Source organism: Paroedura picta, chromosome 15 (genome assembly GCF_049243985.1).
Source record: "Paroedura picta isolate Pp20150507F chromosome 15, Ppicta_v3.0, whole genome shotgun sequence".
Taxonomy (NCBI): Eukaryota; Metazoa; Chordata; class Lepidosauria; order Squamata; family Gekkonidae; genus Paroedura; species Paroedura picta.
In genome coordinates, this window is record NC_135383.1 from 25,626,001 (window position 1) to 25,641,024 (window position 15,024).

At 55.1% G+C, this 15,024-nt stretch overlaps 1 protein-coding gene across 2 annotated transcripts; it reads left to right on the forward strand.

Moving 5' to 3' along the window:
- Window positions 1–276: 276 nt before the first annotated feature.
- Window positions 277–14,438, forward strand: MRM1 (mitochondrial rRNA methyltransferase 1). 2 transcript variants are annotated; one of them, XM_077311758.1, is made up of 6 exons: window positions 277–413; window positions 2,983–3,824; window positions 5,725–5,818; window positions 10,907–11,027; window positions 13,655–13,774; window positions 13,899–14,438. In XM_077311758.1, exons 2-6 carry the CDS (start codon window positions 3,001–3,003, stop codon window positions 13,943–13,945), a joined length of 1,206 nt encoding a protein of 401 aa, XP_077167873.1. In that variant the 5' UTR covers window positions 277–413; window positions 2,983–3,000; the 3' UTR covers window positions 13,946–14,438. The 2 variants fall into 2 exon arrangements, with proteins under 2 accessions (XP_077167873.1, XP_077167874.1); XM_077311759.1 differs by lacking the exon at window positions 277–413 and adding an exon at window positions 732–1,333.
- Window positions 14,439–15,024: the final 586 nt, after the last annotated feature.

Below are 15,024 nucleotides of genomic sequence, written 5' to 3' on the forward strand. Positions count from 1 at the left end.
CTGGGAGAATCTTTGTTTTCAATAGGACCCCCCCCCCCCCCAAAGAAAGCAAGGCCTGGGACCCCCAGGTCCAGGTCAGTGGAGCCTCTGCAGCAGCCGCCCCTCCCCGGGAGACCTGCCGGAGCCCCCTGCCGCCACCGTCCCCGGCTCACTTCGGAATTCTTTTCAAGTGGGGCGACCCTTTGATCACGCACGGCCGCGGAGGAACAAACATCTACAGGTGCAGGAATTCCGTAATTAGGGGGGGCCAAGGACGGAGGGAGAGAAAAGGAACGAAGGGGCCGAGCGGTGGGCGACAGCAGGGGGCGCTGTAGGACAACGGGGGCCGCTCTGGCCCGCCCCAGCTCTATGGCCGCGGGACCGCCCAGCCGGAGGAGTGCCGGAAGTGGGACGTTGCCCACGTGGTTGGCCAGGTAGGTCGCCCCCCTTGGGGTCTCTGGCCGCATGGCGCGGGGGGGGGGAGAGCTGGGGAGCCCCGGGGGTGAAGAGGCTTCCTGGGCGCCTCTGGGTGGCAAAGAGCAGCGGGCTGGCTGCCAGATCCAGGCTGGGGAACTGGAGGTTGGAGCCTGGAGCCCGAGGGGGGCAGGGAGTTGAGTGGGGGGCAGAGCCCTAGAGCCCCCCCCCCAAGCATCCGCTTTCTCCAGGAGAGCTGATCCCTGTGGTCTGGGATTCCGGGGGATCCCCAGGTCCCACCTGGAGGTTGGCACCCTTAATAACAGCATAGAGTCCACCCTCCTAATCAGCCATTTTATCCTGTGGTCTGGAGAGGAGCTGTAATTCCGGGGGATCCCCAGGCCCCGCCTGGAGGCTGGCATCCCTGGCAGCAGCATTTTTGCAGGTTTCTGGCCTGGGGATAAGATTCGGGCTGGAGCAGCAGCCTGAGGGGTGGCTGGGTCTCTTGGGAAAGAGAAAAGCCAGCAGGGGTTCCAATGCTTCCCCTGTGCAAATTGGGCCCTTTGGCGGTTTGAGCCAAATCCAAAGGAGAAGAAGAGTTGGTTCTTCTATGCCGCTCCTAACCCCCACCCCAAGTTTATTGTTCATGGCCTGCAATCCTTCTGGGGAAAAATATGGCAGGCAGTTGTCGGCAGTGTTTACAATCTGCTTTGGGGTGTCGGTCTCCCTTGTGTGCCTTTTAGTGCTGTGCATCAGGCAGGAAATCCACGCAGGAAGCCTCCTCGCATCACCTGTCATTTCACGGGGGCTTAGCTGAGAGTGCTTTCCTCTGGCAGAGATCCTCAGGGGGTCTGGAGTGAAGCCCAGCTCGGCTGCTTCTTTGAGGATCAGCCGCCAGTTGGAATTCTGGTCTTGGCTCCCTGCCTGGTGGAATGGCCAGGTGAGAGTTGGGGATTGAGGGGAACCTCCATATTCAGGAGGACTCATCCTTTAAATCCTAGAGCAGCAGATTTTAATCTGGAGAACTGGGTTTGATTCCCCACTCACAGTCACAGTTCTCTTTGGACTGTTATTGCACAGCAGCTCTGTTAGAGCTCTCTCAGCCCCACCTACCTCACAGGGTGCCTGTTGTGGGGAGAGGAAGGGAAGGAGATTGGAAGCTGCTTTGGGACTCCTTCTGGGTAGTGAAATGCAAGATATAAAAACAAACTCTTCTTCCAGCCTGCATGCCCCATTGTGCTGCTCCAGTCCTAATAATAAATTGTTCCTCCTCAAGAGCAGTGTGGTGCAGTGGTTAAAGAGCGGCAGATTCTAAGGTGGTTTGATTCCCCACTTCTCTACAAGCAGCCAGCCGGGTGACCTTGGGCTAGTCCCAGTTCTGTTAGAGCTGTCCTGGCAGTGGAGTTGTCTCAGAGCTCTCTCAGCCCCACCTCCCTCACAGGGTGTCTGTTGTGGGGGAGGAAGGGAAAGGAGTTTGTCAACCACTTTAGGACTCCTTTTGGTAGTAGAAAATGGGGTATAAAACTCCAACTCCTCCTCTTCTTTACCATGTGAGACAGGATGCTGGATGGACTGCCGGCCTGCTTATGTGGACGCTAAATCCATCCAAAACAAAGATGATGTGGTCGGGGAAATCCGGACCATTGGGGTGGCCACCTGTATGAGCTGATGAGGTCCCACTTTATACCGTTGGCTCGGCTTTAATTTGTTCCCTTTTTGTGATGTGTTCCCTTTCCACCTTTCCCCTTGAAGGTTAAGCCTGTGATGTTAGATCCAGTGCTGGACCAGGCCCTGGCTGATCTGGGCTCATATCCTTTTTGTGCTGTGAAGCTCACTGGGCGACCTTGGAGCACTCACCCTCTCTTAGCCTCCCTCATCTCATAGGGTTGTGGTGAGGGCCACATAGAAGAGGGGGGAGCCAAGCCTGCGCTTCTGAGTCCTTGGCGGACACCAAGCATCGCTAGACACCTGTGAGGGAGGTGGGGCTGAGAGAACCCTGAGAGAACTGGGACTAGCTCAAGGTCACCCAGCTGGCTGCCTGTGGAGGAGGAGGGGGGAATCAACCCCAGCCCTCCAGGTTAGAGGCTGCCGCTCTTCACTGCGATGCCACGCTGGCTCTCTGTACTGATTAGAGGGCCAGTTGACAGCAGGGGAGACCTGGGTTTGAATTAGGGCTGTGTGCTCCTGTCGCTTCGGGGAGCACTGAAGCCTCCATGCTGCAGCACTGGCTGCCTCGGGCGTCAGTGCTTGCAGAAACGGCCGGAGAATGCCAGAGCGTGCAACCCTCGTTTAAATCCCTCCTCCGCCGTGAAAGCTTGCTGAACGTCCCGGGGCCAGTCACAGGCCCTCAGCCCAGCCTCTGCAGCAGGGCGGTGATGAGGAGGGAGGGGCGGGGGGATGAGGTATGCCGCACAGAGGCAGGCAGTGGCAAACCGCCTCTGAATGTCTGCTGGCCAGAAAAACCCACGAGGGACGCCAGGAGTCGGTGGCCCCTAGAACAGGCCTTCCACCCCCCAAAAGGCATTGTGCAATGTGGCCCCCCATCCGTCTTTGTCTTAATCGACCGGCTGCTGCTCCTTGTTCCTTCAGGCAGAGCCCAAGGCCACCATGGCGTCCCTCCAGTTGGGCTTCCGCAGTGCTGTGAGGCTGGGCCTTGCTGTTCATCGCAGCTGCTCTTCCCGGACTTTCTGCCGCTTCTCAGGACAGGAGGAGCAGCTCTTGCTAGAGAACGAGTCGCCCAGCAGGGCTGGCCCCAAAGAAAGATCTCACCAGCCTGATGAGGCCTCTCTTCCGGAGAGGCCCAGAAGTGGGGGGGCCCCGCAGCCAAAGCAGAGGCCGTTTCCAGCTGGCAAACCCAGCAGAGATGACCGGCGTCGGACACCACTCCATCTCCGGTGGAAGCTGCCTGCAGGATGTCCGCCCGCCAAGGAGAAGGAATTCTGGAACCTGAGGAACGACGACTTCTCCAAAGAGAGGAGACAGATGTGGCCCAAACCTTGGCCTGTTGAAAGGACAGAAGGCTCTGAGATCTTGTTTGGGGTTGCACCCTGCTCTTTGGCACTGGCGAGGTCCAGGAGGGACTTCTTCCGGCTCTTCCTCAAGTCTGGCACCACCAGCACCCGGCCTGAGATGGAGGAATTTGCCCAGCAAGCAGAGGTCCGAGGCATCCCTGTGCAGCGGGTTCCACGGAAAGCCCTGGATGCCCTTTGTAATGGGGGGGTCCACCAGGGGGTGTGCCTGGAGGCCACGCCCCTTCGTCCTATTGGCTGGGAAGAAGTGTCCTCCCACGAGGCCGAGGGGGCTGCCAGGGAGGGGACCCACCTCCTCTGGCTGGCCTTGGAGGGGATACTAGACCCTATGAATCTGGGGGCGGTTCTGCGGTCGGCTCATTTCTTGGGTGTCGACGGGATCGTGACGAGTCGAAGGAACAGGTGAGGCTTCATTTATTCTGACATGTTTATCCCAGCCTTCCTTGGACCTTTGGTCTGATCCGTCAGGGCTCTTTCCCATCTTGTGAGGTCGCAGCGGCTGTGGGAGACCGATTGGCCGAAAGGGAACCTGTGAATGTCTTCCGAGTCGAGCATTTACTTTGATCCCATCCTCTTACGGAGGTTTGGTGTGGACTGTGTTCAGTTTGGGGCACCCCAGTTGAAGAGGGATGTTGACCAACTGGAGCGTGTCCAGAGGAGGGCAACAAAGATGGTGAGGGGTTTGGAGACCAAGACAAATGAAGAAAGGTTGGGGGAGCTTGGCCTGTTTAGCCTGGAGAGGAGACGACTGAGAGGGGATTTGATAACCATCTTCAAGCATTTAAAAGGCTGCCATGTAGAGGATGGAACAGAGTTGTTCTCTCTTGCCCCAGAGGGACGGACCAGAACCAATGGGATGAAATTAATGCAAAAGAAATTCCATCTAAACATCCGGAAGAAGTTCCTGACAGTCAGAGAGGTTCCTCAGTGGAACAGGCTTCCTCGGGAGGTAGTGGGTTCTCCATCTTTGGAGATTTTTAAGCAGTGACTGGAGAGCCATCTGACAGAGAGGCTGATTCAGTGAAGGCAAAGGGGTGTCAGGTGGCAGGTGACAGTGGATGAGCGATTGGGATGTGCGTGTCCTGCATAGTGCAGGGATGACCCATGAGGTCCTTTCCAACTATTATTCTATGATTCTAATCAGACAGCCTTGCGCATGAGTCTACGAAAGGGGCTAGTCCCCGCGTATGCCCACAGACAGTCCAGCCCGGAATCCAGCCATTTTGATGTGGACACACGCCTTGTTGGTGTCATTAGGCCTCAGTCCTTGGTAGATCACAGAGAACTCAGTCGTTCAATGCTGCCGTTCCGGCATCTGGACCGCAGGGTCGCTGGTTGCAGGGAGGGGCAAGAGTGGCCACTTTGTCCACGTATTCCCGTGGTGCAGGTGACTCAGTGAGCACGTGGAGCCAAAGTGCCTGTACCTCTCTCCCTCCCTGCATGGTGAGTCAGTGTGCAGATCGGTTGCCTGCAGAGGTTCATGTCCAGGGCAGTATGCCTACCCGGACAGGCAGCCACTCTCCAGGCTTTCAGGCAGAAGTCATCTGCTACGTGGTCCCTTTAACTCAGGGGTAGTCAAACTGCGGCCCTCCAGATGTCCATGGACTACAATTCCCAGGAGCCCCTGCCAGCATTAGCATTAGCTGGCAGGGGCTCATGGGAATTGTAGTCCATGGACATCTGGAGGGCCACAGTTTGCCCGCTCCTGCTTTAACTGGAGATTCTGGGGACTGAACCTGAATCCTTTTTGTGGGGAGCAGATGTTGTGCCCCAGATCCAGTGACCCTCTCCAGTTTGGAAACCTGCAATAAGGGACTCGCAGCATGACCTCCTCCTCCTCCAAAGGTGTCGTGGAAATTTTAAGCATGCCTCTTTCCCCTTCTATTAATTTCATTTTAAATTTCAGACTGTCCCATGGCATGTGGGGGTTAAGTACAAATCTGGGCTGGATTCTGGGCTGTATCTTGTTGGTTGATCCCTGCCTGGTTAAATAATATTCTTTCTCACCGTCTGCTGATACCACTCTCCATTTTCCTTTCAATTGTGATTAGACTCATCTGCTTGGAAAATTATAATTATATATTATTAATTTTTAATGTTTATTTATTGGCGTGTGTCTTTTGCCACGCAAACCTTTCTCTTTTTTTGCTTCGGTCTTCTGTTTTAAAACTAGGGGGGGGAGTTGTGTGTTTGTAGGTGGGGGGGGCAAGGAGAGCGGATGATGGAACGCTGCAGGGGGGTGGGCAAGGGACGGTGCTCAGCTGATCTCGAATGATGTTTTCCGGGACTTTTTGACTTGCAGCTGCCCTCTGACCCCCGTTGTCAGCAAAGCGAGTTCTGGGGCCATGGAAGTCTTCGATGTCTTTGGCACAGACTGTCTCCAGAGCTTCCTCCAGGTAAAACCAGTCAAAGGACCCGGGGCCAATATATTGGGGTGGATGGCTCCACTTGGCTGGCCATTTTGTGTGCCACGTGGAGCTCAAGTGACCAAGGAGAACCCAGGGCTCAAGGACCCCTTTCACTTGCCTCCCCCCAGCGTCTTGGAAGGTAGGCGTTGTGTCGCTCTGGGGGAGGGGGAAAGTAGCCGACCGCTGTGCTACATTCTCCTCTCTAATCCATTTACTTGGATTTTTTAAAAAACCATATATTGATCAAGTAGTTTACAAAATTTCCAGGGGGACGTGTTTTAAATACCCCCGTTGAGTTTGAAGGCAGAGACTGGGAGACCCTGCTTAACTCCACCATTGAAGTCTGTGAAAATATCTTAATTTTGGCAGGGTCAGGTGCTGTCCTGCCCTGAGAGCCAGTTTGGTGTAGTGGTTAGGAGTGCAGACTTCTAATCAGGCATGCCAGGTTTGATTCTGCGCTCCCCCACATGCAACCAGCTGGGTGACCTTGGGCTCCCCACGGCACTGATAAAACTGTTCTGACCGGGCAGTGATATCAGGGCTCTCTCAGCCTCACCCACCCCACAGGGTGTCTGTTGTGGGGAGAGGAATGGGAAGGCGACTGTAAGCCGCTTTGAGCCTCCTTCAGGTAGGGAAAAGCGGCATATAAGAACCAACTCTTCTTCTTCTTCAAAGCCTGTTATGTGTACCTTAGATATCCTCCTCCTCCTCCTCCTCCTCCAGCAAATTCTGCATCCACTTCTAGCCTGAATCACCATCTTTCCTTCTGAGTTTTTGCTGCTTTTCTGAGTGGAAATTACTTCAGTGGCTCATTGTTTTGGAGTCAGATTTCACATCTGTTGTTGGGGGGCAGTTTGATTTCAACACTGCTGTTTCTGTGCATTTTATCTGCTGGGAACGGCCTGCATGTAGCGCATACTGAATCCTGGCCATTTTACTCCACGTAGACCCCATGATCTGCCGTGCTCTGAAGTCATTGGGGTCTGCCTGGTCCCAATAACCTAGTCGCAAAGTTTAGGACAGGGGTAGTCAAACCGCGGCCCTCCAGATGTCCATGGACTACAATTCCCAGAAGCCCCTGCCAGCATTTGCTGGCAGGGGCTCCTGGGAATTGTAGTCCATGGACATCTGGAGGGCCGCAGTTTGACTACCCCTGGTTTAGGAGGTCTTGTTCCTTGAAGAGGTTTAGGAGGTCTTGTTCCTTGAAGAGGTTTTTAGCATGCCTTTCTCCACGGCCAGACTCAAGGTGGGCTGCGAGGGCTGTGGACGAGCTTAAGGAAGCTTAAGGAAGCGTCCTTTGCAGAAGACCGGCCAGGGGTGGCTACCAAATGCCTCCCGACGCATCAAACTGTGTCTTGCTCGGTCTGTCCTCTTTGACCACCAGGTTTAGATGGCTCCTCGCTTCCAGGAGAGAGGGGTTTTGTGGCACATGGCCTTGTGACGGCAGCATTGTGCAAGGTTTAAAAGATTGGCGGGGGGGGCAGGATTCAGCGAGATGGTGGAAGAATGGAACTGGTTGGGGGTTGTGTCAGATGAATTTGGATTCTTGCAACCCAAGGCGGGACGGCGGGATGGCCCTTGACCCTCTCAGACGCCCCTCATGCAGCGTATCTGTCGGCCCGCTGCTACTTAACCTTCTCCTTTTTCCCTTTGGCTGGTTGCAGAGCCGTGTCCGAACGCCCATCTGTGCCAGCAGCCCTTCCCAGCTGATATAAAAAGCACGTAAAACAGTATTGAGGCTTAATTGAAACATCTGGGGGGGGGGAATCAGTTTCTTTACCATAAAGTGCAATTTATGAACATGGGGGCTGTCGTGGCGATCTCTTTAATTGGGACCTCATTAGCCAGTTTAACCTCTGTCACTGGGCGCGCATAAATTTCGATATTCTTATCGCCTGGAAACTGCAGATTTTTCAAAAAACGAAGCCATAAGGAAGCGGTCCCCCCTCCCCCGGCCCCCAACTTTTTGCTAAAATGAATTTTGTAGTTAATTGGGTGCTCCTCGTTCTGTGTCAAGACATGCAACGTAAGCCAGAAAGGGTGAGGACGTGCGAGATGTTTTGCCAGATCTGACGGAGGTCCATCTAACCCAGAGTGCTGTTTCCATTCAGTAATGTTTTCTGACGGATTGCCAGCTTTTTAATGAACTTGACTGGCAATTAAGAGCCGCCGTTGTTTGAGTGCTCCTGCTTTCTCAGGTGGGCACGAGAATGGCCAGCCCCCACAGGGCAGATAGAGATCTTCTGGGATCAGAAGTGATGTCCAAGCCACAGAGGCCAGAAAAACGGCCCTTTTGGAAGGAGGGGTCCCTGCCCTCCCCAGACTCCGTCCTCCCCAGGCTCTACGCCCAAATCTCCAGGCAATTCCCAGGCTGGAGCTGGCAACCCTGGGGGGCACCCCAGTCATGCCCAACTCCCTGAGTTGCAGGCTAAGGTTGTGCGCTTCAGCTTGATTCGGCTGCCTCGGTTATCACCGAAGCCCAAAGCGGTGCGTAGGAGGCCAGCGCCACGGAGAGGAGGGGTGGCGGTGTGCCTATGTGCGGCCGCCAGCTGGTGCACTGCCACCCCTCCTCTCCGTGGCTCTGGCCGCAGGTGGGCGGACCGGGCCGAAGTGTACACCTCTAGATGCAGCACAGCTGGGTGACTTATGCCCCTTGTGTTCCTACCCTTTTAATTAGTTGTAATTGGAGTTTAGTGAGTTAATCGTGGCTGATGTCTGCCTCTGTTTGACCCGTTTGCCCCCATTTGGTGTCAGTCTGTGGTTTGTGTGTTAGTGAATGTTATGGCCGTTCCCCTCCCAGCCTTATTGGCAGCCTTGGTCATGTTACACTGAAAGGCTTTTCCCTTGCCTCACTTCTCAAACGACAGCATGCTGGGCTCAGATCCCAGGGGATGCAATTTGTATCTGTAATATTTGCTTTACTTAAAAATTAAACAAAGGTCATGCGTGTGCATCCTTCTCTCCCATGTTTCATAAACAGTTCCCAACTTTTCCATTATTCTGAAAGCCCAGTGAGGGCCCTGCTGGATCAGTCTAGTGGCCCACCCAGTCCAGCGACACAGTGGCCAGCCAGTTCCTCTGGAGGGCCAGCAACAGGGCAGAGAGGCCAAGGCCTTCATAAGAATATCAGAAGAGCCCTGCTGGGTCAGACCAGGGAGGGTCCATCCAGTCCAGCCTCCTGTCTCCAATGGGGCCAGCCAGTTCCTCTGGAGGGCCAGCCACAGGGCAGAGAGGCCAAGGCCTTCATAAGAACATCAGAAGAGCCCTGCTGGGTCAGACCAGGGAGGGTCCCTCCAGTCCAGCCTCCCGTCTCACACAGGGGCCAGCCAGTTCCTCTGGAGGGCCAGCCACAGGGCAGGGAGGCCAAGGCCTTCATAAGAATACCAGAAGAGCCCTGCTGGGTCAGACCAGGGAGGGTCCATCCGGTCCAGCCTCCTGTCTCAACTGTAGCCAGCCGGTTCCTCTGGAGGGCCAGCAACAGGGCAGAGAGGCCAAGGCCTTCATAAGAATACCAGAAGAGCCCTGCTGGGTCAGACCAGGGAGGGTCCATCCAGTCTCAAATATGGCCAGCCAGTTCCTCTGGAGCAACAGGGCAGAGAGGCCAAGGCCTTCCTAAGGACATCAGGAGAGCCCTGCTGGGTCAGACCAGGGAGGGTCCATCCAGTCCAGCCTCCTGTCTCCAATGGGGCCAGCCAGTTCCTCTGGAGGGCCAGCAATGGGGCAGAGAGGCCAAGGCCTTCCCCTGCTGTTGCCTCCTGGCTCTGGGCTGCAGGGGCTTAGTGCCTCTGAATGTGGAGGTTCCCCTCAGCCCCCAGGGCTAGGAGCCATTGATAGACTTTCTAATTACCCTTTGAAGCTGTTTATCCCTATGGCCATCACCACATCCTCGGGCAGCGTATTCCACATTTGAATCACTCTCCTTTTTTTCCATTTGAAACTTACTGCCCATCAGCTTCACAGGATGCCTGCAAGTTTTAGCATTTTGGAAGAGGGCGCAAAAGTTCCTTTGCTCAACTCTCTCCATCCCATGCACAGTTCGGTAAACCTCCGTCGTGTCCTCCTTTAGTCACCTCTTGTCTAAGTGGAGAAGCCCCCAACTCTTCCACTTTTCCTCCTAGGGAACGGGCTCCAACCCCCTCATCTTCTTGCTTGCCCTCCTCGGTACTTTCCCCAGTTCTGCTGTGTCTTTATATGAATTGCTTTAGGATGCTTTGGGCTGATCCTGCGTTGAGCAAGGGGTTGGACTAGATGGCCTGTATGGCCCCTTCCAACTCTATGATTCTATGATTCTGTGAACTTCTAATACTGTGGCAGTTTCCCGGAAAAGCAGCTGGGGTATTTACCCTCACCAAGAGTGTACTCTAGATTCAGCGAACTCCTGTCAGGAACATCTAGCTCAGGGGTAGTCAAACTGCAGCCCTCCAGATGTCCATGGACCACAATTCCCATGAGCCCCTGCCAGCGTTCGCTGGCAGGGGCTCATGGGAATTGCAGTCCATGGACATCTGGAGGTCCGCAGTTTGACTGCCCCTGATCTAGCTCACTGGTTCTCAACCTGGTGGTCAGGACCCCTTAGGGGGTTGAATGACCCTTTCACAGAGGGTTTCACAGAATGACCCTTTCATTCTCAAAGTGCCTTCGAAGGAGTGAGCCGTACAAGGCAGCATCAATGCTCCTTGCAGAAATAGCTGGAGCGAGTCCCTTGGCTGCAACTGACCCTCCCTCGTGCCCTCCATTTGGTGGGGTTGGGAGCAGGAGGGGAATGGAAGAGCTTGGCACGCAGAAGGTCCCTGGTTCAGTCCCCCGCATCTCCAGTTTGTAAAAGGACCTGGGAGCAGGTGATGGGAAAGACTTCTGCCTGAGACTCTGGCTAGCCCGAATAGACCACGCCAACCGTGATGGGCCAGGGGCAGGGGCAGAGGCAGCCTAAGGCCGCTCTGAGTGTGGGCACACAGGATCCAAGTGCACTGGGAGGGTGGAGACTGGCCAGCAAGGCTGCGGCCTTTTGCAGTGGGATTAAGGCTGTGTGGGACTGAAGTTGATTTGTTTGTCTTCCCCTTCCCTTTCTTTTTGAAGGCAAAATCTGAACAAGGGTGGGACATCGTTGGGACGGTCAGCTACTCCGCGGTCCTGGACGGCATTCCCGTGGAGAGCTGCTTAGATTTTCACTGGACGAGGCCCACTGTCTTGTTACTAGGTGGGTGACGTCCCGGTCTGTGAACCAGGGGGCAAAATGCGCTGTGATGGAGGGCCATTTCCCACAGGAGGGCTGGAGGATCACGGTCAGCATCTGAGGTCGTGGATTTGCAGGGAGAGCGTCATTGGGGAAGGGAGGACAGGGAGGGGGTCATGGTGGCAATTACTCTGTTTGGACACAATTGCGTCCTATGAAATGGAGCTCGTTTGATGGCCAGCTGGGGACTTGGGGCCCCCAGGTTAGCTTGATCTCAGCATAACTCAGAAGCTAAGCAGGGTTGGCTGTGGTCAGTGCTTGGATATGACCCCCCCCCCCATTGAAGTCCCGGGTTGCTATGCAGAGGCACAAAGTGGCAAAAGCACCTCTGGATGTCTCCTGCCTTGGAGGCCCTGTGTTAGTAGTTACTGTTAGTAACACTATACTGTTAGTTGGAGGGGACCTCTAGGGTCATCTAGTCCAACGCCCTGCATAATGCAGGAATTGAGAACTACCTGACCACCCATAGTGACCCTAATTGGGGTCCCCCCCTCCCCCCCCCCCTCCCCCAGAACCCCCCCCCCCCCCCAGAACCCCAGGTTAGTCTGGTCTGGAGTAAATTCTCTTCCGACCCTCCAGTGGCAATCTGCAGTTCCCTGGGCATGCAAGAAAAGGCCACCAGAGTCCAACATCGTCACAACCCCTTTTGCCCACCCCCTCACAATCTGCCTGAATTTACAGAATCAGCATTTCTGTCCAGGGACTATCAGCCTCTGCTTAAAAACTTCAACCTCCGGAGGAAGGCTGTGCCACTGAGGAGCTGCTCTAATTCCCTCTGGCTGAGCATGCTCTTGCCTACAGGGCTGCCCAGGTGTCCCCCAGGAAGTGGCAGGGCCCCTGCTCTGTACGGGATCCCCAGTCCAGGGATGGCAAGTGGCAGGTGGCCGGAAGGACTCTTCCCTGCCGGAGGCCGTGGAGAGCCAGTGCCTGTCGGAAGACCACTGCTGCCAGAGTTCCACCGCTGACCGGCATGCTAGGTGCTTTCTGTTCCACTCTAGCGGCCCAGATGTTGAAATGCTCGCCTTTCATTAAAAGGAGTCTTGAACTCCAGGAATTGCATCTCGCCAGAACCGCCAGCCTTTCTGTTGCAAAAGCAGGAAGAATAACGGCCCGTGTGTGTGTGTGTGGGGGGGGGGCATGGTCGTGGGCCCCGGAGGAATCCGTGGCAAGAACGACGCTGACAGCAGGAAGCTGTGCTTCTCTCGGCCCCTTTGCGAGGAAGGCCCCCTCATCCCTTCCATTGTGGGACAGTTGAGGCTGATTGGCAAATTTTTTGCCGACCAACCGGCCCTGATCTTCCCCCTGACAATGGTTTTAAGTCACCTCTGAGCACTCCCTCGAGGCAGAAAAGGAAATTGAACAGCCTGTGGCACACGAGAGGTTGGGAAGTGTGTTCCCCAAGGGGGCCAGCAGCAGCGGAGTCTTGCAGGATGCCTGAATGGCAGCAGATTCCCAAAGGTGGGTTGGGAAGTGGGGCCAAAGTGCCCCATCCTGGTCTCCCTCCCCTCCCCTCTGGGTGAACGTCCCATGCAGGGAGCCCTTTTCTGGATGGCCAGGGATCAGGAGCTAACCAGGAGGCTTCCAGATAGTGCTGAGGTCCAACAACAGAGTTCCGTGACTAGAACTGCTTTTTAGTCCGGATTCCGTGAGCTTCAGGTCACACCCCCTGCTTCTCGTTCGATGGAGAGTGTGGGCGGGTCGCATTTCAGAGGCTCCTGGTCTTGGGAAAGTCGGGAGGGAGAGGCCTCTTTCGGCCCCCGAGGGACCACATGGCGGAGCTGTTCACGAGAAGAGGAAGGGCGTGTTCAATGCCGCCTGCCCTCTCAGAGGAGTTCTGTTAGAGCTGCCCCTGCCTCACAGGCTGTCTGTTATGGGGAAAGGAGTTTGTAAACCACTTTGGGACTCCTTCAGGTAGTGAAAATCTGGATATAAAGACCCAGCTTTTCTAATCTGGAGCACTGGGTTTGATGCCCCACTCTTCTACATGCAGCCAGCTGGGCGACCTTGGGCTAGTCACAGTTCGCTCAGAGTTCTGTTAGAGCTGCCCCTGCCTCACCGGCTGTCTGTTGTGAGGAGAGGAAGGGAAAGGGGTTTGTAAGCCGCTTGGAGACTGCCTTGGGAAGTGAAAAGTTGGTTATAAAAACCAGTTCTTCTAGGTGGGCGAGGGGTCTGCTAGTGCAGGGGTAGTCAACCTGCGGTCCTCCAGATGTCCATGGACTACAATTCCCATGAGCCCCTGCCAGCAAGGGAATTGTAGTCCATGGACATCTGGAGGACCGCAGTTTGACTACCCCTGTTCTAGTCTGACATCCTGACTTGGCCAGGGCTCAGAGGCAAGCCTGCAGCCCGGCCGTAGAGGAGAAAGGCCTTCCCTGCTGCCTCCAGCTGAGCAGGTTCCCTTGAGCCCACTGGCCTCTCCTCCCCCAGGGATTGGTGCTGCCATCCCTTTGGGGCCAGCGGGTGTGGTGGCAACAGACCCCACCAGGGACTTCCGTGGCGTGATGGAACTCTTCCGCCCTAGGAGCATGGCCAGTCTCTTTCCTCGGGGATCCCAGTTTCACAAAGCATTTTGGGGTGTTGTTTCTTGGCAGGGAATGAAGGCCACGGGGTCTCCCCAGAGGCTCTAAGCTTGTGCCGAAGGATGGTGAGCATCTTCCCGGGAAGAGAGCTGCAGCCTGGGATTGAATCGCTGAACGTGTCCGTTGCAGCTGGTAAGGAGTCCCCCTCCAGAGCCCCCCCCCCGCCTCTTTGTGTTCCTTCCTGTGGAGGCCAAAATGCTTCTCTCCGTCTGAACGCTTCTCACCAGTGTCTTTCGTTTTAACAATTCCTCTGCAGGGATTCTGTTGCATTCCATATGTAGCCAAAAACGGAAAGCCCCCTGACGTTTCTGTTTCTTCTGCCTGGAAAAAAAAAAAGCAACGTGTCCTTGAAGACATTTCCTCCAGGAGCCTGTGAAGAGAATCTAGCAAGAGTTTCAAGGCTCTTCAGGAAGCTGCAGGAACCCCCTAAGATGACAAGTGAGATGCAGCGGACCCTGCAGAAGCCTTTGGTTACCCAAGAGGATACCTCTCCCTCTGGCCTACCAGAGTGAAGTCCTGCAAAGTTGTCTCAGGGCTGTATTTACCTTTCTTTCCCCCAGCATGGCTTATTGGCAGGCCCGCTACCTGAGGCATCCTGCAGACTCTCTCCCCTGTTATAGCAGCAGGAGTGTCCCGACACGTCAGCCATGAGGCCCTAGGAGCGGATCCACCTTTCATGGTCCTGCCCCCTAGTGGGTGGCTGCCCACTGGTCCCAGCTTTTCAGGTGCAGGAAGTACTGAGGGCAGCGGGAGGAGAAGGGCAGAGCATGAATAAAGCGAAAAGGATTGAGCTGTTTGTGGTGGTGTCATTTTTGCCCTTAATTTTGGTGTCCTCTTTCAGTTCCGTGCTCCAGGTCTTCATACGAGCAGGAAAGGTAGCAAAACTTTGGAAGTAGAAATGCCCATTCTTTGTGTTCTTAATCTCCCGGGATATGGGGAAGAGGGAGGGGAGGGGCTGCGGCTCAGAGGTAGAGCCTCTGCTTGGCAGTCAGAAGGCGCCAGGTTCAATCCTGGCAGTATCTCCAGTTTAAAGACCAAGGGGCAGGTGATGGGAAAGCCCTCGGCCCTGGAGACTGAATTAATGCAGATGGACCAAGAGACTGATGCAGTCCAAGGCAGGTTCAATAGAGCAGGTCAGGATTTAACAGAGTGGGCGCTTGAATTTGAAGTGCTAGTAGGAGTCAGGTAGACCCCAAAACTTTAGCAGGGCTTTCTCTGGCTCTGCCTCCTTTCTTCCATCTGCCTCCTCCCCCCACAACTCCCCAAAAGACAAAACGGGTTCTGTTTTGCCAGCAAGAGACCAGAGAATTCATGGACTTTCTTGGACACGAATGTGCAGTTGAGTTTTCAGTATCCTCACTTTCATCCTACTGAACAAATCT

What these genes read in the sequence shown, in the direction of transcription:
- MRM1 (XM_077311758.1), top strand. Translation starts at nt 3,001, where the DNA reads ATGGCGTCCCTCCAGTTGGGCTTCCGCAGTGCTGTGAGGCTGGGCCTT. An exon ending in GTCTCCAGAGCTTCCTCCAG is followed by an intron (nt 5,819 to 10,906) that starts GTAAAACCAGTC and finishes TTCTTTTTGAAG; the next exon opens with GCAAAATCTGAACAAGGGTG. An exon ending in GCCCACTGTCTTGTTACTAG is followed by an intron (nt 11,028 to 13,654) that starts GTGGGTGACGTC and finishes GTTTCTTGGCAG; the next exon opens with GGAATGAAGGCCACGGGGTC.